The 24,169-nt window shown below is 38.9% G+C and overlaps 1 protein-coding gene across 3 annotated transcripts in view; it reads left to right on the top strand.

Annotated features, from left to right (window-relative positions):
* LOC124800765 (pre-mRNA-splicing factor Slu7) overlaps positions 1-24,169 on the top strand; it is a 68,038-nt gene that overhangs the window by 3,409 nt on the left and 40,460 nt on the right. For all 3 annotated transcript variants that reach the window (XM_047263021.1, XM_047263023.1, XM_047263022.1), the window contains exons 3-4: positions 10-195; positions 5,434-5,545. In XM_047263021.1, coding sequence (XP_047118977.1) covers positions 10-195; positions 5,434-5,545 — 298 coding nt within the window. The remainder of the gene's footprint in view (positions 1-9; positions 196-5,433; positions 5,546-24,169) is intronic.

Raw genomic sequence — 24,169 nt, 5'->3', positions numbered from 1 at the left:
TCTCAATAGGCAGGAACAGCACCAGCAGCAGTTGATGAAGAAGGAAAAGATATCAATCCTCACATTCCTCAATACATATCACAAGCACCATGGTATTTTGGTTCAAAAGGACCTACACTAAAACATCAACGGCCTCAGCCAGAGAGGGAGAAGCAGTTTGCCCGTGTTGATGAGTGGTACAAGAGAGGTGTTTCTGTGAGTGGCTTAAAAATTTTTTCACTTTACCAATAGCATTTTTTGTTACTGTCATTGTTTAATTACTGTAAAATATTTCGTGTCTGTGTTGCCATAGGCACCTGCAGTAAACAGTAGCCCTATCATTGGTATATTTCTAAACATTTTCTTGTTTCATGATGCTAGAGTTAGTTATAAGTTGCACCTTGCAAATACTCGGTGAGCTTCTTGTCTTGACCGTTGAGGTGTTGTCAGTTTCTTTTTCTTGTGTCTTGATTAAAGAATTTGATTTTGTTTTTCTCTTTAATATTCATAGAACCAAACTTGACACTATCATCTAGTTGTGAACTGTGCATGAAGTATTTACATTACAAATGAATGTAAGTCAGAATTCCCAGTTTGTTAAAGAAGAAAATATTTTCAAAATAAAATGGTGAAATGTTTTCTGAAAATATAGGAAAATAGTGCATTTTACAACTTACTTTAATTAAGACAATTTTATGTACCATATCACGACTTCTTGTGACCATAGCACAACAAACTGTACAAAAGGGGACTGGTTTGGAAGGCTCTTTAATGTGCTGTATCTTTAAAACTGAATATTTTTGAAGTATAAATATGAAATCTACTAAATATGGCATAGCTTTGGAAACCGCAAAATTAAGTTGCAAGATGTGTTTGTCTAATAAAATCAGAACACAGGACACATCATGTAATCAGCCAATCACATCACATTTTTAGTCTACAAACACACAAATGATGAAAAAGCATTAAGCATTAGACAAGAATAGAGTAGATGCAAAGAAATGAACAGTGTGTACAGTAACACACAGAGAGATATCATCACATACCTTTAATGTGAGGAAAGTGAAAGCAACGGTATCCTCAAAAGGCATGAAATTGTGGTTGCTGGTAGTTGCTTTGCAGCATTCTTCAAAAGAATTACTGGGTAACAGTTCTGCTGGAGAGGTAAAGTTTATGGAACATGTACTCTGTTTGTTACCAGACAGAATGTTTGGTCTTTCTGCTGTATCATGTGATGGCACCTCCAACATCCCATCGTGTGTGTGTGTGTGTGTGTGAACAGAATGGTCTTTCAAATGTACAAAGTTCAGAATATGATTCACTCTAAGGTGCCAAAAGCCTTCATTGTTTTGAAGTGAAGCAGTTGCGAACAGTACTAATCCCCTTTGATTATTTGTACCAAGACTTCCTAAGTCCAAAATTCATCTGGCTCAAGGCAGATTTTTTACTCTTGGGCTTTGCTGTGTTTGCTTTTCCCCAAATTTTGCCTTATCTGTTTCAACAGTTTCTAATCTCGTAAGTGCTCGGAATTGTTTATCGCCCCCCTTGATACACCCTTCATGACAGAAGGAAGACCAGTCAGTCATCATACTCTTAAATGTGCCAAAATTTGTGACAAGTCTCTCCATCTTCAGCCAAAACATAGAGACCCGCATGGCACAGAAGTTGGAGACTATTCAGACTGTCATTTGCAAATCACTGAATCAAGTACCGATGCGTGGACTCTACTTGAATATTCAGTGGACCTGACAATGTGATTACACTTCTGTCTTCTGTATGCGGCAGCAAAGGGAAGAGTCCTCATTCAGTAAAATGTTACATGATGCATGGCATTCTTGACAAAGTCAATTACTTCTGGCAGTACATTGTGCTCCTCAAATCCAATATTTGTCACCACCTAAATTATTTGCAAAGACATAATTTGCTTATTCGTATTCTGTATGTACAGTGTGATTATACTTAAAGTTGAAAATACTGTAAACAAAGAAGCACTGCTCATAATGACATCAAATGTGAACAAAATGTCAAAGAAGGAAAAAAAAAAAATCTTTCTCACTGCCTGGTGCTGTAAGAGTCATAATGTAAATGGGTGTGACTACAAGCAATAGTTGAATTGTAATACGATGGCAATGATGCAGATTGCATGTTAAACTAAGCATACTGTGCAATCGCTTTCAACAGTTGTGGTACTGTTAGGTAAGCCAATTGACCACACTAAGGTCGCACCACATCAAATGGAAAAAAATCGGGTTTTAATCATCCTGAGACAAAGAACCTCATAAAAACAATGAAATTGGCTTTTGTCACGAGACAGGTGCAAGAAATGTTCAATGTGATGTCTACAGTTCTTTGCCACAAGTTGAAATTGGGGTAAGTAGCATGTTCCACAACAGATCGGAGTGTCTCAAGGGTCATGTTCAGAAAGTGTTGTGTAATGTGTGCCCACATCCAGAAGTCAGACAGATTAAGATCAGGTGATCTGGACAGCCAGCTTGTAGGGATATGATGGCTGATAATTCTAGTGTTTCCAAAATGCCGTCTTGCATACAAATGATCCTACCCACATATCCACACTGTAGAAGGGTTGGCTGATGTTGGTGTACTTAGACTTTCAAAGCATGTACCAGTGATGGTACAAGAACAGGGCCCATAACCTTGAAAAAATATGGCCCTACAATAAATGGTACTGTCGACTGGCACCACGCTGTTACCTTTGCAGAATGAAGCCATCCCAGTTGATGTCCAAAGGAATTTTTCATTACCATGGTCTACAGTCCTGTGTATTGGCATGTGATTGGAGACGGAAGTAGGCTGCTTCTGTCCATAGAATGTCCTATGATCGTACATTGTCCACTTCCATCCAAGCAGAAATTCTTGAACAAATGTTTGTCTTACTGGAAGTTCGGCATTAAGGAACTCCTGAATATGGGTAATTTTGTGTGGATAGCAGTGCAGGATGTTAAGTAGAATTTTATGCACTGTGCTCAGACAAGTCCAAAGTTCGAGCAGTTTATCATGCACTGTATGTTAGATCACCACTGCTCTAACCCCTTGCCCTCCAACCCCACAGATGCTGTGGCCATATCTTCCACTGACACCAAATGAATTGTTTTCTCCCACTGCCACATTCCACTTCAAAATCTGCCTTTTCAAACAATGGAAAGTCTAGGTTGGAATACTGGCACTATTATAAGTAAGGTACATTGTTACTCACATTAGAAATGACACATTGAGTTAAAGACAGGTACACCAAAGAGACAGTTGTACACTGAGCTTTTGACCAAATCCTCCTTCAGAAAAGTAGAACAGTGCATGAGAGAGAGAGAGAGAGAGAGAGATTCATACAAGCAGGCGCAACTCGTGCATACACGACTGCTGTCCCCAGACGCTGCAGCCATAATGATCTGTGTGCCTCTGTGTGTGTGTGTGTGTGTGTGTGTGTGTGTGTGTGTGTGTGTGTGTGTGTGTGTGTGAGAGAGAGAGAGAGAGAGAGAGAGAGAGAGAGAGAGAGAGATCTTTCCTGAAGATGGCTATGGTCGAAAGCTTAGTGTAACAGTCTTTTAGTTGTGCCTGTCTACAACTCAACATGTCATCTTATGGTGAGCAGCAATCTGTCCTTTTCATAATACTGTTGAACTTGTCTTTCAAAATTTCATAGTCATTTGCTCCACACCTTTGCCAGATAACAGAGGAGTGCCTTTTCTCATACCCTTGAGTACTCTGTACTTCTGCAGAGAACTGGCCACAGTCATCATTCTTGTACAAGAGATTTATCAGCAGCTCATGATACTGCATTGACACAGTCATTCACAGTGTCTCGGTCGTGAACTGAGGAACAGCCATGTATCCTGCATCATTTATTTTGTATGTTCTACTGCTTGCTGCACCATCTAGCGATTATATTTTTGTTACACTTTTCCATAATGTTTCTCCCTTCTCCAGGAATTTTACATTCAAATTTGAAGTCATTCTGAGCAGTTTTTTTTAACAGTGTTTTGATACTGGAACTCCAATCATTACGTACACTAACTTGTAGATGTGCAACAAAAAAGTGGTGTTGTAATCGGCTGATTAGATCACATATTATGTGTAACCAGGTTTTTCCAGCAATTCAAGCTGTCCTCTTGTTTCTGAGCCCAACCACACAATCTGAAATCGCAACCAATTTGACAAAAAGACTGCGAGGAATGCAAATGTAACTGCTAAACTCCCAGCAATTTAAACTGTACTAAGATGTCAAAACCTAACCATACCTTTGGAAATCACGATATGGGAGAAAAAAGGGGAAGAAAACCAAATATTCCTCACAAATAAGAATAGAAATGTCATTGCATCATTTGCAGCAACTTAGACTGGAACCACATCCCTGAAAGAGAAAAAAGCGGCCAATATTGATGAGAACCAAAATTATTTGTGAATGCATAGCACTGCTTATCCTTATACTGTATATATACGCACACATTGTTGTTGCTGTGCTCACTGTCACTGACTGATGGCAGCAATCAAGCAGCTGCCATTTTAATTTCATGTCTTTAGGAAGCTAACATGGCATATTTGGTGGATATCATGTTTGTACTTGCATATTTCAAATACATTTGTTTCTGTGGTGAGTGCATTAAAGATCTCACGAAACTGCATTGTTTGCAGTATGGTTTGTTCTATTACAGTGACAGGAAAAAAGGGGGGGAGGAGAGGAGAGAGAGAGAGAGAGAGAGAGAGAGAGAGAGAGAGAGAGAGAGAGAGAGAGAGAGAGACGGATACTTGCAGTTTACAGAATCATGTAAAGTTACCCAGTTTGGACATTGTAAGCATGCATGCAAAGTTTTTTTATGCAGTTCCTTGTGAACTTTGCGCAAGGAATATTTAGCTCTCATATGCTTGGTGAACTGACTTCGCTGGGTGTCTTTGGAAGGACCCTCCAATCTCTTGTTTCTTTCCATCATGTGAATTTTCAACAGGAACCTGACTGACTGTTTAGATTCGTGGTAGCTAAGAACTTGCCATAACAAGCCTTAATCGTCTTAACATCTGGTGGCTTGCTTTGAAGATCACTTCAGAATATTTTTTGGGCAGCATCACATGATTTCATTTCTGCATACCATACCACACTATCTTGAGGTGTAGTCATTTCTTGTGATAAAGTTGTACCCAAAACAAAACAAAAGGAATATTTTACAAATAAACCACATAAAACTTTTTGAGTTGCTTCAAGTGATGCTGCAAACCATAAATATCTGTGTGTCACAGGTTTGTGTGGTTTTTTTTTTTTTTTGGGGGGGGGGGGGGGGGGGGAGCGGAGAGGTTTTGTGTGAACATCCAGTATTTCAAAACTACTGTAAAAAATATCGACTAGAACAGCAGAATTGCTAAATTTGTAAGGCTTTTTTTATCCTTGTACTTAATTGTAGCAAAATGTGAAATATATTTCATGTGTAAAATCCCTAATCATTCCAGACTAATGCTGCAATAAAATACAGGAAGGGAGCATGTGAAAACTGTGGTGCAATGACACATAAGAAAAAGGACTGTATGGAGAGGCCACGGAGAGTTGGTGCCAAGTTTACAGGTAAACTGTTATTAATAGGATTACCAGATTTCAGAATGCTAAAAAAGGGGTCAGTTTCCGTATTTTAGGATGAGAAAAAGAGGATGCTTTCTATTACTTAGATCTATTACATAAGGAACAAAAATTAAAAACATTACACATATGTCAAATACCTACAACACTTAGGAACTCAAGTATTTCGCATTTGACTAAATCTTTTGAAAAAGTTCCTTTCTTGACACACGCATTTTAAAAAAGTTATTGCAGTCCAAATTTCACCTTTGCAATGCCTTTTACAGTCTGTTTTTCTCCTTTGTCCACTGTGTCCGTATTATGGAGAACAACCTCTCAGCACAAGAATTATGAGCTAGCAATGTGAAGAACTGTGCAATTTTAATTAACTCACTAAACTGTTCCTCGATACTACACGACTAAACGTACTTGAACCATTTTTTGTGGGCTGGTTATGATTTTCCATCATAGGTGGCAGTGAATTTTTTAAACTTGAAAACTGGTTGAAACCTTTTTTGTCATCAGTTTAAATGTTTTTGTTCAACAAAAATTTGATTGATTCTTCCACATATGTCCACGATATATCTGAAAAATCCAGCCACTTAAAACAAGAAAATTCACAAAATGGTTCCATCTACATATTCAGGTAGTCCAAACATCCTTCATAGAGGATACCAACATAGCATTTAAGGATATGGGATACTTGTAAATCGTGAAAAAAAATCGATTTTTTTAATGACTTTATTAAATTCTATAGTCTTTCCTGATTATATTGATATATACATCATAGGGTTTCAAGTGAGAAATGACCTTTATATACCAAACTTTGAAGTTACGGTCATTTATGCCACCATGCCCCCTTTATTTCTGTTACAGAAACCAGTATTATTTCAGAAAAAACTGGACTTTAGATTTCCAGTGATTACATGTATGATACGTTGTATATGTTGACAACAGTGCAGGTTTCTAGTGTCTTTAAATGGGTATCTTTGCTAGCATTTACTTTTGTTACGCTGAGGCTGTTTGTTCATGTGTTACTGAATGTTTGCTGTACTTGTATATTTGTGGAAGTACATATCCTTTCATGTGCAATAAATATGAACTATGCCACACATAAAGATATTCAATAAAAGGAAATTCTGTGCTAACCAGTACACAAACAAAGCAAACCACACTGTTGAAAGTAACCTAGGGAAGGCCTCAGACACGGCCAACCAATTTGGCTCAAATTTGGCAGATCGCTTGTGTACAACCTAAAACGAAGGACTCTTAAGATATTTTGGGTCAACACCCCTGCAATTTTGAAAAAATCACCCCTAAAAGTTATGAAGAGCCATCGACTCAAAATTGGCGGGATCGATAGATAATTGTAAATAGAGCATTTATCATCATCAGGTATGGGATCCAAAAATGCATACTATTCCAGAAATCGAGGAAAGAAACTTTTACAACTGTCGCTTCTGTACCCACATGGTAAAAGCATTTTGCTGACAGCACCAATAGCGCAACAGCTAAGGTAACTGGCTGGGAATGGGAGAACTCGGTTTTGAATCTCGAAGAAACCTAGCGGATGCTATTCTTTTCGTTTTTATTTTTCCATATCTCAATTGACAGGAATAGGAGGGTTAATAGGGTAAGTAAATCAATAAGGAATATTAATAATAAGGTAGGCAAATAAATTTCTCAAACCTCTTGGGGTAGGAAACAACTAAAATGTTACTCCAGGTAACTTTACAATGGCTCTTCCAGTCACTGTTACGTGTCCTCACTTTTCGTCGAACAACTAGATGGATAGTATTTGTCATATAAAAATTTTGAAACAAATATACTCACGGCACCGAGAACATCTAATGAATGCAATCTTTTGAAAGCTGCAGTGTTCCTTCTGAAGAGTCGGCGGAAAACAAACGTGGTTTACATTTAAAATATGTCTTTTTCGGGAATTAATTTTGATGCGTACCATGCATACAATATCGTTGCCTGAAAAATTGGTGCTGAAAGTAGGTTATGAATTATGCTGTAAACAGTTATTGCATCCGTGCGGTTTGCAATTCCTGCTGGGTTTCCAGAAGCGCACTGCAATTCTGAAGCCTGGAAATAGTTTTTAACCTGGCGGTAGAAATAAACATCACACAGGTGTGCAGTTTGGCAGCATTACTTTTAATGTGCACGTCGGCTGACCCTCGCCATCAATAAACATTGTGTCATATATTGTAGTATTACTTTGTCCACTCCAGGAATCCAATACTAGGCAAAACTTGTTATCAGAAACGTATGGTTTTAAAACATTCCCAAGAAATGTTCTGTAAATCGCATTCGTCAGTTTGGAGCAGGTAATGTAAACATTTTTCAACGAGTCAGTTAAACGATTGACCTCTTCTATAACCCGAGGACCAAATGTAACATTCGTTTCTTGTAAACACAGGAAAACCTTAGGCAACACTTTTCCAGAGGCTGTAATGGCATATTGCGCCATGTACGAATGTGTTAGTATGTTTTTACTACCAACTGCGACAAGGGTTCGTTTTTCTCCCTTATGCGATAACGTGCGTCGAATGTTCACACGATACTCGCATCGTGTTTGATCGGTGTTGATCACCTAATCACAATTAAAACCGGTCATAAATGACACCATTTGCATGTTGAAAAGAGCCGCCATTTCCTGTATATCTTCTATATTTTGTACCTCCTTATGAGAGACGTATTTATTGATGTGCCGTTGACGAATTTTATACTCCGATTTGAAATTTCTTGCCCAAGATAATGATGCAACAAACACAAAATCCTCGTTGGCCGTATACTGAAGAAATGCACCTGCAGCCCACTCTTGAAGTATTCTCGTTGTTACATTCTCGTTATGACAATGAGATTCGACAAATCGGTCGTATGTCCACTTATTTATCGCCTGGTATTTGTCGTATCTTGTCCCTCCTTTAACGATATCACTTTCCCACAATTGAAAGTCCTTCTTCCTTTTCAGGGCTGTTGTTGCTCCATTCTTTTTGCTGTTTTTGTAAGTTCCAATTTGGATTATTCCTGGCTAGCACTACCGCCTTAACTTTTACTTCAAGGGGTATAGCGCTGTAGTTAAATCGTTTAGTAACCGGTTCGTAATACTCATTGGGAACAGATGAAGCACATATTCCCAGTGATGTGGAGATTTCCAAAGTGTTATGACCATTTTGCGATTCACTAGTCGGGATATCTTCCACTGAATCACCTTCTGCTTTGTCTTCATGGTACAGTACTTACGTATCAAGAAAAGTCATTTTGTTCGTCAGCTCCAAAAGAATCTCTCAATGATAGCCGCTCCTATCAATCTGGAACGCTGAGAAACAGACCTGACTGCTTCCGGTAGTACATTGATAATGCATCTGTATTGCAACACTTTAACAAACCAAAACACAGCGACAGTAACTTCCCCTTGCCGTCGTCTGTGATAGGCTCCCAACTATATATTACAGCGCTAGTCGAAGGGTGTACATCCTCCATTATTCAGATTATGCCCCTGAAAGATATGACAACAAATCATAACTAGTTACTATGGCATAAACAGACGAGCTAATTACTACAAACTACATACAGTACTCATCATATGTTACTTACGGAATAACACTGTATTCATTCACAAAACTTATTTCATTCAGCACATTAATGATGGAAAAATCACTACATGTATCCGCAAGGATCACGGCAGCCTAATGACGGAAAACAACTCTTTCCGATTGGCTGCTATAAGCCTCGTGCTGGACACCTTCTTCCAGATTCACAACTATGATAAGACGGAGAGGCAACCGGGACAACATAACTCTCCCCACGTGCATTCTGTCCCGTGCCTTGCTGTAAACAAGCGTCGCACTGTTGGCTATCTGTGGTCCCCCGTGAGGAATTCGAAGCACTCTTTCTCGTAGTTGTTTTCATGTGACAAGGCTTAAAAGTTTAATACTTTACTAACTCACGGCGTTTGGGAAATTAGTTTGCCTACCTTATTATTATCATTCCTTATTGATTTTACCTTATTAACCCTCTTATCACTATCAATTAAGATACGGAAAAATACAAACGAAAAGAACAAGATCCGCTGGGTTTTTTCGAGATTCGAACCCGGGTTCTCTGACGCCCAGCCAGTTACCTTGGCCGTTGCGCTATCGGCGCTGTCGGTGAAAAGCTCTATTTGCAATTATCTATCGATCCCTCCAATTTTGAGTCCATTGTTCGTCATAACCTATAGGGGTGATTTTCTCAAAATTGTGGGGGTGTTGACCCAAAATATCTTAAGAGTCCTTCGTTTTAGGTTGTACACAAGCAACCTACCAAATTTGAGCCCAATTGGTTGGCCGTGTCTGAGGCCTTTCCCTTGTTAACAATGATGCTGTTTATAGGGGATTTGTTGTTGTTGATGTTGACATTTTATCTTCTTTGATAAAGGATGTAGCGGAATATAAACAATGTGATGGTATAGGCTGCTTGGAAATAAATTATAAAAATTAAAATGTAAGAAATGATATTTTTTATCCTTGTACTATCCATACTAAGTGGAATTAAATAGGTCTAGTACCTCATCCCTCATGTGATGCATATCTGGTAAAAATTTGGTCTCCTTCAGATGTATAACATTGGCTTAAATGGTACCTCAATTTGAGGAAGCATTTTGGTAAAAAAAATTGCATCAATTTCTTTGTAATTTTTTTAAATAACCCTAAGCAGGTTCAAAAATGTTCCAAATACTTTTAATTTGTGTAGAAAGTGTGCTACATTACATGATATCAACAACAAAAAATCTGTAAAACATATACACTACTGGCCATTAAAATTGCTACACACGAAGATGACGTGCTACAGACACGAAATTTAACAGTTGGGAAGAAGATGCTGTGATATACAAATGATTAGCTTTTCAGAGCCTTCACACATGGTTGGCGCCGGTGACGACACCTACAACGTACTGACATGGGGAAAGTTTCCAACCGATTTCTCATACACAAACAGCAGTTGACCGGTGTTATCGGGTGAAATGTTGTTGTGAAGCCTCGTGTAAGGAGGAGAAATGCGTACCATCACATTTCCGACTTTGAGAAAGGTCGGATTGTAGCCTATCGCGATTGCAGTTTATCATGTCGCGACATTGCTGCTCACGTTGGTCGAGATTCAATTACTGTTAGCAGAATATGGGATCGGTGTGTTCAGGAGGGTAATACGGAACGCCGTGCTGGATCCCAATGGCCTCGTATCACTAGCAGTCAAGATGACAGGCATCTTACCTGCATGGCTGTAACGGATCGTGCAGCCACGTGTCGATTGCTGAGTCAACAGATGGGGACGTTTGCAAGACAACAACCATCTGCACGAACAGATAGACATTTTCAGCAGCATGGACTATCAGCTCGGAGACCATGGCTGCGGTTACCCTTGACGCTGCATCACAGACAGGAGCGCCTGTGATGGTGTTCTCAACGACGAACCTGGGTGCACGAATGGCAAAACGTCATTTTTTCGGATGAATCCAGGTTCTGTTTACAGCATCATGATGGTCGCATCTGTGTTTGGCGACATCGCGGTGAACGCGCATTGGAAGCATCGCCATACTGGCGTATCACCCGGCGTGATGGTATGGGGTGCCATTGGTTACACGTCTCGATCACCTCTTGTTCACATTGACGGCACTTTGAATAGTGGACGTTACATTTCAGATGTGTTGCGACCCATGGCTCTACCCTTCATTCAATCCCTGCGAAACCCTACATTTCAGCAGGATAATGCACGACTGCATGTTGCAGGTCCTGTACGGGTCTTTCTGGATACAGAAAATGTTCGGCTGCTGCCCTGGCCAGCACATTCTCCAGATCTCTCACCAATTGAAAACGTCTGGTCAGTGGTGGCCGAGCAACTGGCTCGTCACAATACGCCAGTCACTACTCTTGATGAACTGTGGTGTGTTGAAGCTGCATGGGCAGCTGTACCTGTACACGCCATCCAAGCTCTGTTTGACTCAATGCCCAGGCGTATCAAGGCCGTTATTACAGCCAGAGGTGGTTGTTCTGTGTACTGATTTCTCAGGATCTATGCACCGAAATTGCATGAAAATGTAATCACATTCAGTTCTAGTGTAATATATTTGTCCAATGAATACCCATTTATCATCTGGATTTCTTCTTGGTGTAGCAATTTTAATGGCCAGTAGTGTACATTATAAACAGTGCCTGAAAGAAATAGGTGTTGATTTTTACGTAATATTGAGCCGGAAAAGTACCCTGTATCCTTAAAAATCCTTCATCTTCGAAGCATAACCATAATTTTTCCATTCGAAATAATCTTTCTTCCACATTCAAGGATATAAAATTTTCATCTTTTCTGTGTTGAATGCCACGAAGGGAGTCCAATACATCTATAGAGGTAAAGGAGTTTTCTTCCATTTCTAAGTTACCAATATAATTATGAAAAATGCCAGCTAAAGATTGGATATGACATAGATATGTCATTGATAAGACCCATAAAAAGGTTTTTAAGGGCTGTTGGAGGTTTGTTTTGTAGCAGAAAGAAGGATTTCAGAGTGGGAAACATCTGTGTTCTCTGAATAGTTGGAAATAGTGACAGCCATTGAGTCTTGCTGTGGCTGAGAAGTTGTTGGTACTCTATTTTGACAATATCACAGAATTTCTTTAGAGACTCAAAACCAACAGTATATATTTCAAAATGGTTATATATCTTCATTATTAATCCCTGTAAATCAATTTCAAGGAGGTCAGTTCTGTGCTGAATACAGTTACGGCATTCCACTCCAACCAATACCATGTGAAGTTCCCCTTCAGGCTAGCAAGTACATTAACTACATCACCTATTTTAATACCACCGAACATTGTGTTGCAATTATCAGCACCAAACGCCACACATTTGTCCTTAATTTTAAACTGTTAAGCATATCAGTGATACATGTTGAAATATTTTCTGCAGTTTCATTTGGTCTACTTTCTATATTAAGAAGTTTAATTTGCAGTCTTCCATTCCTGTGATCAAAGAAATGAATTATAATGAGGATCATTTTAATATTCCAGTGGTTGCTAGCATCTTTTATAGATACATAGATCCCTGGGCAACAAACCTGACGTTCTGCTTCACATTGAACTCTTCCAGGATGAAAGTTCAGACATTTTTCTCGGAGTTTATTTGTAAATCCACACTTTCTCTTTGATATGATGAGAAATTACCTTAAACGAAAGTGAAACAAAGAATCATCAAAATGCATTGTTCAGCTACCGCATGAAAAATTTTTTGCTTACAAAACAACTATATTTCTGTGCCGTAAGCTATATTTTGAAAATCACGAAACTTACCTAATAAGACGAATATGGAATATGGAAAGTAAACGTGCAGCTGGAGGATCAAAAAGTTTGCCAAAAACATATGCATGACACAAAAACAAAGAGCATGTAGACCTCACATATATCCTTTGACCATAGATATATTTATTACCTGTGGTTGAAGCGACTGTCTCACAGCTAAAAAGGTGGAAACTTAATCTGTACGCATTATAAATGAATATTGTCTGTTTTCTGAGTGCAACAGATCAATTTTAAGCTAATAACAAATTATGTAATTCAATGACCGAAGTAAAAAGTACATAAATTGCTGACGATAAGGGATGAAAACAAAACTGAAAAGAACTTCATTCCCAAAACTCAAAAATGTGGACATTAGCATAAATTGTTAAAATGTATGTGGACATTACATTAAACATATAAAATGAGGACATGTCTCATAAATGCTGATGTCTGATAACCGTAGTCATTAATGAAAATTTGTTATCAAATTTTAGGTGTATCTCCTAAATTTTTTAAATTAATTGCAGGTGTTAATTCCAGTCAAGTAAGTTCTATTAATAGCTTCATTTTAACCATTCATAAATTCCAGAATTTATTCATACCACTCCTCAGTGTCAATCAATCTTTAAGTTTCAGACTGTGAACTGCCAGGAGAAAGTGAGTTTCCAGCACATCTCCTTTACTTATTTAATTTTTTTTTTTTTTCCTGAATTGTTCTAGCTTCATTGTTTTCTGGTGTAGTGCATTTCATATCTTATACATGGTTATACTTCCTTATTTTCATATCTCTACAAACTTAACAAGACAAATAGTACAAAATAAAATACTCTGTTGTTGTTGTTTGTTGCTGCTGCTGCTGTGGTGGTGGTGGTGGTGGTGGTGGTGGTGGTGGTGGTGATCTTCAGTCTAGAGGCTGGTTTGATGCAGCTCTCTGTGCTACTCTATCTTGTGCAAGCCTCTTCATCTCAGAATAACTACTGCAACTTACGTCCCTCTGAATCTGCTTAGCGTATTTATCTCTTGGTCTCCCGCTACAAATTTTACCCTCCACACTTCCCTCCAATACTAAATTGATGATCCCTTGATGCCTCAGAATGTGTCCTACCCACCGTTCCCTTCTTTTCAAGTTGTGCCAAAAATTCTTCTTCTCCCCAATTCTATTCAGTACCTCCTCATTAGTTACATGGTCTACCCATCTAATCTTCAGCATTCTTCTGTAGCACCACATTTCAGAAGCTTCCATTCTCTTCTTGTTTAAACTGTTTATTGTCCATGTTTCACATCCATAGATGGCTACACTCCACACAAATGTTTTTCGAAAAGTCTTAACTCTGTTCCCAATGTTAACAAATTTCTCTTTGTCGGAAATTCTTTCCTTGCCATAGCCAGTCTACATTTTACATTCTCTCTACTCCGGCCGTCATTACTTAATTTGCTCCCCAAATAATAAAATTAATTTACTACATTAAGAGCCCCTTTTCGTAATATAATACCCTCAGTATCGCCTGATTTAATTAGACTATGGTCTTTATGAAGTGTATGTAAATTTATTTTTTGCAAAGTATGCAGTGTAATTAGTGTATTAGTTAAATGTTGTTCATTGAAGAATATTCATAAGAAAATAAGTGGATGAGTAAAAAACTGATTTTAGTTGAAATAAAAAATTCTAATTTTTCGCATGGATTAGCATTATTTTTACACCCTTCCAATCTCCAGTAAACCCATAACAAGGGTCTTCAGTGGAGAACATCCAAGAATACTCTGGTGCTAGAGGGTAGATATTTTTAAGATTAAATATCTCTAAGCAAATACCACACCTCCAAAAGCAATTTGCATTTACCCAGACATACAAAAGTTTTTTTAACGATAACAAGATAATTATTATTTTTCCTGTTCTTGAATAAAAATGTCAATATGTGGGGCCAGTCGAGTGTAATATTACCTCGATCATGATAAGAAAAAGGTGCCTAGTTAAATTGGTGTTTGACGTCAGGATAGCCAATGATTTATATGATAGGTAACACTAAAGCTAGCTTCATTGTGTGTGTGCGTAAACTGTTAATATCAAAAAAATAAGTTGTCAGTGGTGATAGTTTGAGCTAAAAAAGTTTCATTTAGAAAGTATATTTATTTCCCCAGTGTGCAAGTGAACTGTGATCTAACTGTAATTTGTAATCACTATCAATAAGAAAATGTTAAGGTCAGTTCAAAGATTTGATACTACTTGAAAGAGTAAAACAATGTGTTTTAACTGTGTCAGAACCGGAGGACCCTATCCTAAGCATCTAGGATTGAATCTCGGACAAGCGAACAGTTTGAACTTCTGAGAAGTGACAGTCTTCCTAGCAGTTGCATTCATGCTCTTAATGGAATAGTGATGCCAAGTACATGAAGTGTTCTTGGCAAGAATTGGCATTGGCACTGACATTGGCAATCACATAACTTTTTTTGAGTGTGTTTATGTATGCAATTGTGTCAACTGTTGCGGGCGATCTGAATTGTTATGTTATTGTTAAAAACAGGTTCACAGAGACCGCTTGTAAATCTCGTGATTGGTTACTGGTTTTGACAAATCTGTGCTGTAATCATTGGATTTTGTAATGCCACAGATCATGCACTCCTGTTAATACGTTAAAAGATCCGATGATGACAGCACAGATGTTTCGAAACTAGTAACCAATAACAGGTTTTGCAAGCGATCTTGGCAAACCTGATTTTTAAGAATAATTCTGAATTTAAATGAAAATGAGCTTTCTGTGCTACCAAAAAATATTTAAATGTTGAAATTTCCAAATATCTTCACAGGAAAAGATTTGTTATGTCCTAATTTGCTGGTTTACGGTTTAGCTTACATTAATATATGAGGTGTGTTCAAGGAGTAATGAGAATTTTGTAATTTCACATGTTTTATTAATTAAATTCATTCAGTTTTATCTAGGTAATGTTTTGGTGGTATTGGCTATTACTTATTTTGTATAAAAGTGACTCGGAGATTGTGTATTGAATTTTGGTGTAAGAATATTATAAATTCTAGGAAATATGGCTTTTTATGAGTCTGCTATGAATGAAACAAAGGATCACAAGTTGTATCAACTCTTCAGAGAAATCAGTGAAGATTATCCTGAATGCCACAGTGCATCATTAACTATTGAAATTATAAAAAAAAGTGAAAGAAATGATTATGAACAACTGCCAAATCATAATCGGAGAAGCCAATGATGTTGGCATATCAGTTGTACGCGCGCGACACACACACACACACACACACACACACACACACACACACACACACACACACTCTGAAACCATATAGAGTACATCAGCAATTACTCCACAATAACTGCGACAGAATTCTTGTGTTTCGAAATACTGCGACCAGGGAGCAGTGGTGGAAGGAAAGTGGCGCAACAAATTGCAACCAAGTTGAACTTTTTATGGCGTGACAAAAGCAGCGTCTCTTAAGTTGTGCCACTAAAAACAAAGGTTTCACACATGCAACTGCATGGCAACTGCAGTATGTCACTAGCTGTGGCAACACTTTCGTTGCGTGTTCTATAACCCAGCCTAATGTTAACAGTTTTGTGAAACACAGAAGGAAATAGTACTCAATCCTGCCAACTCCCATATTTTTGTTTCATTTGAACAGACTTGAAGTAAAATTTCTCATACTTGAATGGATAGCATATACAAACATTTATGCTTACTTTTCAAGTGAACGTAGCATTCTAAGGCAAAAATATTGACCTTCAAAAACAATATTTGATTCTGAATATGATCTACAAAGTGAGTTGCAAATGAGAGATTTGTTCGCTTTTCACGTATTAAAGTACTGGGGGAAAACGACAATAGCTTTTTGTAAACCTAAGAACAAGATTGTTACATTCTTATGAAATGAGAAAGAAAATTAACCTCAAATTAAATGCCTAACAAACAAAGCAAAATACATTAAACTGACTGCAATTGTTATCACAAGAATAAATTATAGTGGAATGACCCATTGTACCCACAGAACTCATTAGATCACTGGGCGAACAAAAGTTCAAGAATTGGACTGAATGATGATTGTGATCTTTCATTTATGTCTTGTTGCTGTTATTACATATGACCTACACCCTAGAAGATGTTGCTGTCTATGTTTCGCTGTTGCTCAGGAACAGCACTATAGAAGGCTTGGACGGGGAACAATGACTCCAGATTGGCTGAGAACTATAATGAGTGTGGGGAGAGGAGTGGTGGGCTGAGAACTAATTTTGTCTTGCTGCCAACCTTGGGAATCTATATTGCGTACTTTGGCTTTTTATAAACACCTACCATGTTCACCATCTTTAAACTGCAGTTGGCCTGAATCCATTTGTATTTGGAATCGAACTGACTTTAGAAATTGGACAAATACTCAACAATAGCATTCATTTCTGCAGGAGATGCTAAAAGTTTAGATTGGGATGGTCATACTTACGTGTTTTGGGCAGCAATGTTGTCAACAGTCACCATGAGGTATGACAGAAATGGTAGGGGGTGTGTGAGCTACTTGTTCTGCAGTCAATGAGACAGTTGGGGGAAGACAATAAGTTTTGTAGCAAAAGCCATTGTAACATTCTCATGCCAGTATTGAAGCGAAATCCATTGTGTGGTTTTTTGAAAAAAAAAGAAGAAGAAGAAGAAGAAGAAGAAAAAAGTAATTTCAACAAATTTGGAAGAAACAGCAAAATATTTGTGATAATGGAGGGAGAGGGGGGGGGGGGGGGGAACTATACAGAGCTGTTCTGTTAGGATGATGGCATTGATGGTTAAAAATGGTGATGACAGGCTGGACTAAAAAGACAGTGAAGATAAAAATTAATGTAAACAATTTTGTTTTGTTTATCTTATTTCCCCTTGTATTGTCAAAATGTAGGCATCAATAAATTGCGCAAGTTGAAAATAAGTGTAATATTAACTTTTCAGGCAGATACCTTACACCAATAAAGTTCAGAAATAATTTTTCTCAAGTAGCCTTTTTTTTTTAAAAAAGAAAAAAAGGATGGGGGTGAGGGCTTGTCTTATTTTCGGGATCGTCTTGTATTCAGGTAAATACAGTATCACAAAGAATAAAGTAAATTATTGTTTTCGTGGAACTTCCTGGCACATTAAAAATTAGGTATCGCAAAAAATAAAGTAAATTATTGTTTTCGTGGAACTTCCTGGCACATTAAAAATTAGGTATCGCAAAAAATAAAGTAAATTATTGTTTTCGTGAAACTTCCTGGCACATTAAAACTGTAAAAGACCAGGAATTGAACCCGGGAGCTTTGCCTTCTAAGGGCAAGTGCTGTACTGACTGAGCTACCCAATTATGGCTCACAATCCATCAAAGCTTCACTTCTGCGAATACCACATCTGGTAGTTAGAAGACAAGGTAGTGATGGAAGCATATCTGTGGAGACAGGCCATAAGTTTTGCTTGGGTAGTTCAGTTGGTAGAGCATTTTCCCGCAAAAGGCAAATGTCCTGTATTGAGAGTCCCAGTCCAGGACACAGTTTTAATCTGCCAGGTTCATATCAGCGCATACTCCACTGCAGAGTGAGAAAATTCATTCTGGAATTCTTTTTGTGTTCCTTCTTGTCGTACATGAAATGCTATGTCCTGCATCAAAATGTGCAGATTCTCGCTGCAGATTTCACCCCGTCCCCCATCCCAACCGCTCTCATCCCAGAAGGAATGGAAATATTTCAGGTGGTAGAAGGATGGATAGGCCAGAGTTAAACATTGATGTACATTTGTGTCTAGTTTTTTATTTTTTAATTAAAATTTTTATTGAAGCAGAACACAAAAACTCATAATGTTGTGAATTAAAATTTAAAAAACCTTCCTCTGAACTTAATAGAATATTCAGGTATGTTCACTTCTAACAAGGAGACCAGCCTACAGTTGGATATTTGTAATTTTTTTTATGTTTATGGTACATGAAGTTCAGAACTCAAATATCAACACCCAGATGAAATGCTGCACAGTTTTTGAGAAAATTGACTTTGAAGTTTTCCAAGTAATTTAAGTGAATTAAAGTAAGGTGATTTTGACGTTGGCTCACTTGGTAGTGTAAGAGAATGCTGGCTGGGTAATCAGCGAACCTCTGGTTCGAATCTCAGTATAGTCCCACTGTTCTTTCTTTTTTTTCCCACTAAATAGTTTAAAAATAAAATTCATCAAATATATGCTAATTAACATGTCTCTAATCATAATTTTTATGAAAAATGTACTTAATCTTCTTTGTAAATAAATATTGCACATATTGCAAATAGTTCTTAATTATCTACTTTTAGATTGTAAATAAAGATAGTTTAAATTTAAAAAAATTATTAATGATCTTTTTTAAGATACATGTTTGCTAGTCAGTTAGAAACAAGGTGGTGTAGATTTTTCATAAAAAGTGATGATTAGGTATGTGTTAATGAGCATATACAGTTTGATCAAGTATAAAGCAATCATCAGATGCGGGATTTTGTTGCCCTGCTGGCAACCACACTGGCAGAGGGTATATTTCCCCTCCACTGTAAGGCCTTCATTTTCACAGGTAGCACACATTTAAGGCGGCCACACATGTAACTACATGCTTGTGCAAGTGTGCTTGCCCAAGCATGCTTGACGGAGAGTGGAATAAATTTGCGCAAGCAGCTTGATGCGTGATTTAATATAGATTATGCTTGCTTGTGCTAGCAATCAAGCATTTGTTTAGTGATTTGATTTTTTAAAATTTTTATTTGGTCCTGTTAAATTATGTTATCTACAAAGGTTGTACTGTAATGTAGATACAGTTGAAGAATAAGTTATTACTTGGAGGGGGGGGGGGAGAGAGAGAGAGAGAGAGAGAGAGAGAGAGAGAGAGAGAGAGAGAGAGAGAGACTGCTTCCATACCATCGCTACTGCAATAGTTAAACTCTTTTCTCCACATTTCTTATTTTCTCCTTGGCTTTTTTTTTTTTAATCACTACACCAAAGCTAGAACATTGTTATCTGAGCTCAACATTTTCTAATAAACAAACTGATTCTTTTTACAAGCGCGCTTGAGCCTCCGGGGTTAGAATAGGCCTCAGGTATTACTGCCTGTTGTAAAAGGCGACTGAATGGAGTCTCCCACTTTCCAGCCCTATAAGTTCAGGACCCATTTTATGGTTTGACTTACCATCCCACCATGAACCATGGACCTTGCTGTTGGTGGGGAGGCTTGCATGCCTCAACGATACAGATAGCTGTACTGTAGGTGCAACCGCAACGGAGAGGTATCTGTTGTGAGGCCAGACAAACGTGTGGTTCCTGAAGAGGGGCAGCAGCCTTTTCAGTAGTTGCAGGGGTAGCAGTCTGGATGATTGACTGATGTGGCCTTGTAACACTAACCAAAACGGCCTTGCTGTTGTGGTACTGCGAATGGCTGAAAGCAAGGGGAAACTACAGCCGTAATTTTTCCCGAGGCCATGCAGCTTTACTGTATGATTAAATGATGATGGCGTCTTCTTGGGTAAAATATTCTGGAGGTAAAATAGTCTCCTATTCGGATCTTCGGGCGGGACTACTCAAGAGGGCGTTGTTATCAGAAGAAATAAAACTGGCGTTCTACGGATCGGAGCGTGGAATGTCAGATCCCTTAATTGGGCAGGTAGGTTAGAAAATTTAAAGAGGGAAATGGATAGGTTAAATTAGATATAGTGGGAATTAGTGAAGTTCGGCGGCAGGAGGAGCAAGACTTTTGGTCAGGTGAATGCAGGTTTATAAATACAAAATCAAATAGGGGTAATGCAGGAGTAGCTTTAATAATGAATAGGAAAATATGAGTGCGGATAAGCTACTACAAACGGCATAGTGAACGCATTATTGTGGCCCAGATAGGCACGAAGCCCACGCCTACTACAGTAGTACAAGTTTATATGCCAACTAGCTCTGCAGATGATGAAGAAATTGATGAAATGTATGATGAGATAAAAGAAATCATTCAGGTAGCGAAGAGAGACGAAAATTTAATAGTCATGGGTGACTGGAATTCGACGGTAGGAAAAGGGAGAGAAGGAAATGTAGTAGGCGAATATGGATTGGGGCTAAGAAATGAAAGAGGAAGCTGCCTGGTAGAATTTTGCACAGAGCATAACTTAATCATAGCTAACACTTGGTTCAAGAATCATGAAAGAAGGTTGTATACATGGAAGAACCCTGGAGATACTAAAAGGTTTCAGATAGATTATATAATGGTAAGCCAAAGATTTAGGAACCAGGTTTAAAATAGTAAGACATTTCCAGGGGCAGATGTGGACTCTGACCACAATCTATTGGTTATGAACTGTAGATTAAAACTGAAGAAACTGCAAAAAGGTGGGAATTTAAGGAGATGGGACCTGGATAAACTGAAAGAACCAGAGGTTGTACAGAGTTTCAGGGAAAGCATAAGGGAACAATTGACAGGAATGGGGGAAAGAAATACAGTAGAAGAAGAATGGGTAGCTTTGAGGGATGAAGTAGTGAAGGCAGCAGAGGACCTAGTAGGTAAAAAGACGAGGGCTAGTAGAAATCCTTGCGTAACAGAAGAAATACTGAATTTAATTGATGAAAGTAGAAAATACAAAAATGCAGTAAATGAAGCAGGCAAAAAGGAATACAAACATCTCAAAAACAAGATCGACAGGAAGTGCAAAATGGCTAAGCAGGGATGGCTAGAGGACAAATGTAAGGATGTAGAGGCTTATCTCACAAGGGGGAAGATAGATACTGCCTACAGGAAAAAATTAAAGAGACCTTTGGCAAAAAGAGAACCACTTGCATGAATATCAAGAGCTCAGATGGAAACCCAGTTCTAAGCAAAGAAGGAAAAGCAGAAAGGTGGAAGGAGTATATAGAGGGTCTATACAAGGGCGATGTTCTTGAGGACAATATTATGGAAATGGAAGAAGATGTAGATCAAGATGAAATGGGAGATATGATACTGCATGAAGAGTTTGACAGTGCACTGAAAGACCTAAGTTGAAACAAGGCCCCGGGAGTAGACAAAAATGCATTAGAACTACTGACAGCCTTGAGAGAGCCAGTCCTGACAAAACTCTGCCATCTCGTGAGCAAGATGTATGAGACAGGCGAAATTCCCTCAGGCTTCAAGAAGAATAGAATAATTCCAATCCCAAAGAAAGCAGGTGTTGACAGATGTGAAAATTACCGAACTATCAGTTTAATAAGTCACAGCTGCAAAATACTAACGCGCATTCGTTACAGACGAATGGAAAAACTGATAGAAGCCAACCTCAGGGAAGATCAGTTTGGATTCTGTAGAAATGTTGGAACACGTGAGGCAATACTGACCCTACGACTTACCTTAGAAGAAAGATTAAGGAAAGGCAAACCTACGTTTCTAGCATTTGTAGACTTAGAGAAAGCTTTTGACAATGTTGACTGCAATACTCTCTTTCAAATTCCGAAGGTGGCAGGGGTAAAATACAGGGAGCGAAAGGCTATTTACGATTTGTACAGGAACCAGATGGCAGTTATAAGAGTCGAGGGACATGAAAGGGAAGCAGTTGTTGGGAAGGGAGTGAGACAGGGTTGTAGCCTCTCCCCGATGCTATTCAATCTGTATATTGAGCAAGCAGTAAAGGAAACAAAAGAAAAATTTGGAGTAGGTATTAAAATCCATGGAGAAGAAATAAAAACTGAGGTTCGCCGATGATGTTGTGATTCTGTCAGACGGCAAGGGCCTTGGAAGAGCAGTTGAACGGAATGGACAGTGTCTTGAAAGGAGGGTATAAGATGAACATCAACAAAAGCAAAACGAGGATGATGGAATGTAGTCGAATTAAGTCTAGTGATGCTGAGGGAATTAGATTAGGAAATGAGACCCTTAAAGTAGTAAAGGAGTTTTGCTATTTGGGGAGCAAAATAACTCACGATGGTCGAAGTAGAGAGGATATAAAATGTAGCCTGGCAATGACAAGGAAAGCATTTCTGAAGAAGAGAAATTTGTTAACATAGAGTATAGATTTAAGTGTCAGGAAGTCGTTTCTGAAAGTATTTGTATGGAGTGTAGACTGCATGGAAGTGAAACATGGACAATAAATAGTTTAGACAAGAAGAGAATAGAAGCTGTCGAAATGTGGTGCTACAGAGGAATGCTGAAGATTAGATGGGTAGATCACATAACTAATGAGGAGGTATTGAATAGAATTGGGGAGAAGAGTAGTTTGTGGCACAACTTGACTAGAAGAAGGGATCGGTTGGTAGGACATGTTCTGAGGCATCAAGGGATCACCAATTTAGTACTGGAGGGCATCGTGGAGGGTAAAAATCGTAGAGGGAGACCGAGATAAATACACTAAGCAGATTCAGAAAGATGTAGGCTGCAGTAGGTACTGGGAGATGAAGAAGCTTGCACAGGATAGAGCAGCATGGAGAGCTGCATCAAACCAGTCTCAGGACTGAAGACCACAACAACTACTACTACAACTTGTGTCAACTGAGAAGAGCACCACTCCCCCTGCATGCCAGATTGCACAGTACTCCAAAAGGAGTGGAAAATTATGGAATACAAGACCCTAGACAGGCTGTCTTACTGCGAGGTTAAACTAAAATGTGAAAGGTTAAATCCTGTTTGAATGCTGTCTTCCTATGCTGCCACTATGACAGCTTTGCCACCCATGACGCCAATATTCCCGTCATCTAAGCTTACTCCTGTGGGCCCTCAGGGCCAACCATCTTAACCCCCTCCAGCTGGCTGGGTCATGTCTTACTCTGTTGCTCCCAAAGCTTCTACTTTGGGAGCATCCCCCCCAGCCCCCCCCCCCCCCCCCAGCCGGAGAAGCGACAGCCTATTCTGGTTCTTCTCATGTGGAAGGGGTCCCTTGGACCTCTACCTTCTGCTATCAGAGGGGGGGCCTTCCAATGTCATAAGTGCCATCTGTCCCTGGAGAACCTCATTGCCTTCAAACAACTCTATGCCTAGGTCTACATACTCATCAGACGACGGAAGCGGGAGTGTTGGGAATGCTAAGTCTCCACCGTTGGAACATGAACCTCCCATTCCCAGGTTTGGACCAAGCTCCGTCAACTTTACCCCTATCAGACATCTGCAGTTGTACCTGGAACTTCCACAAATGGAGCCGTATCTGCCGATCCATATGTAATTGCAGAGCATCTTGCCAAGCATTATGTGTCTGATAAATTACCATCCCACCTTTCATCTCCTCAAACAGCGGGTGGAACGACAACACCTCCCTTTTCCTCCACGCCACCCTGAGCCATATAATGCTCCCTTCAGTGCATGGAAATTTCTTAGTGCCCTTGCCGACTGTCCTGACGCATCCCCTGG

The sequence above is a fragment of the Schistocerca piceifrons genome, chromosome 1 (genome assembly GCF_021461385.2).
Source record: "Schistocerca piceifrons isolate TAMUIC-IGC-003096 chromosome 1, iqSchPice1.1, whole genome shotgun sequence".
Taxonomy (NCBI): Eukaryota; Metazoa; Arthropoda; class Insecta; order Orthoptera; family Acrididae; genus Schistocerca; species Schistocerca piceifrons.
Note: the sequence above shows the minus strand (reverse complement) of the source record. Positions and strands in the feature narration are given on the sequence as shown.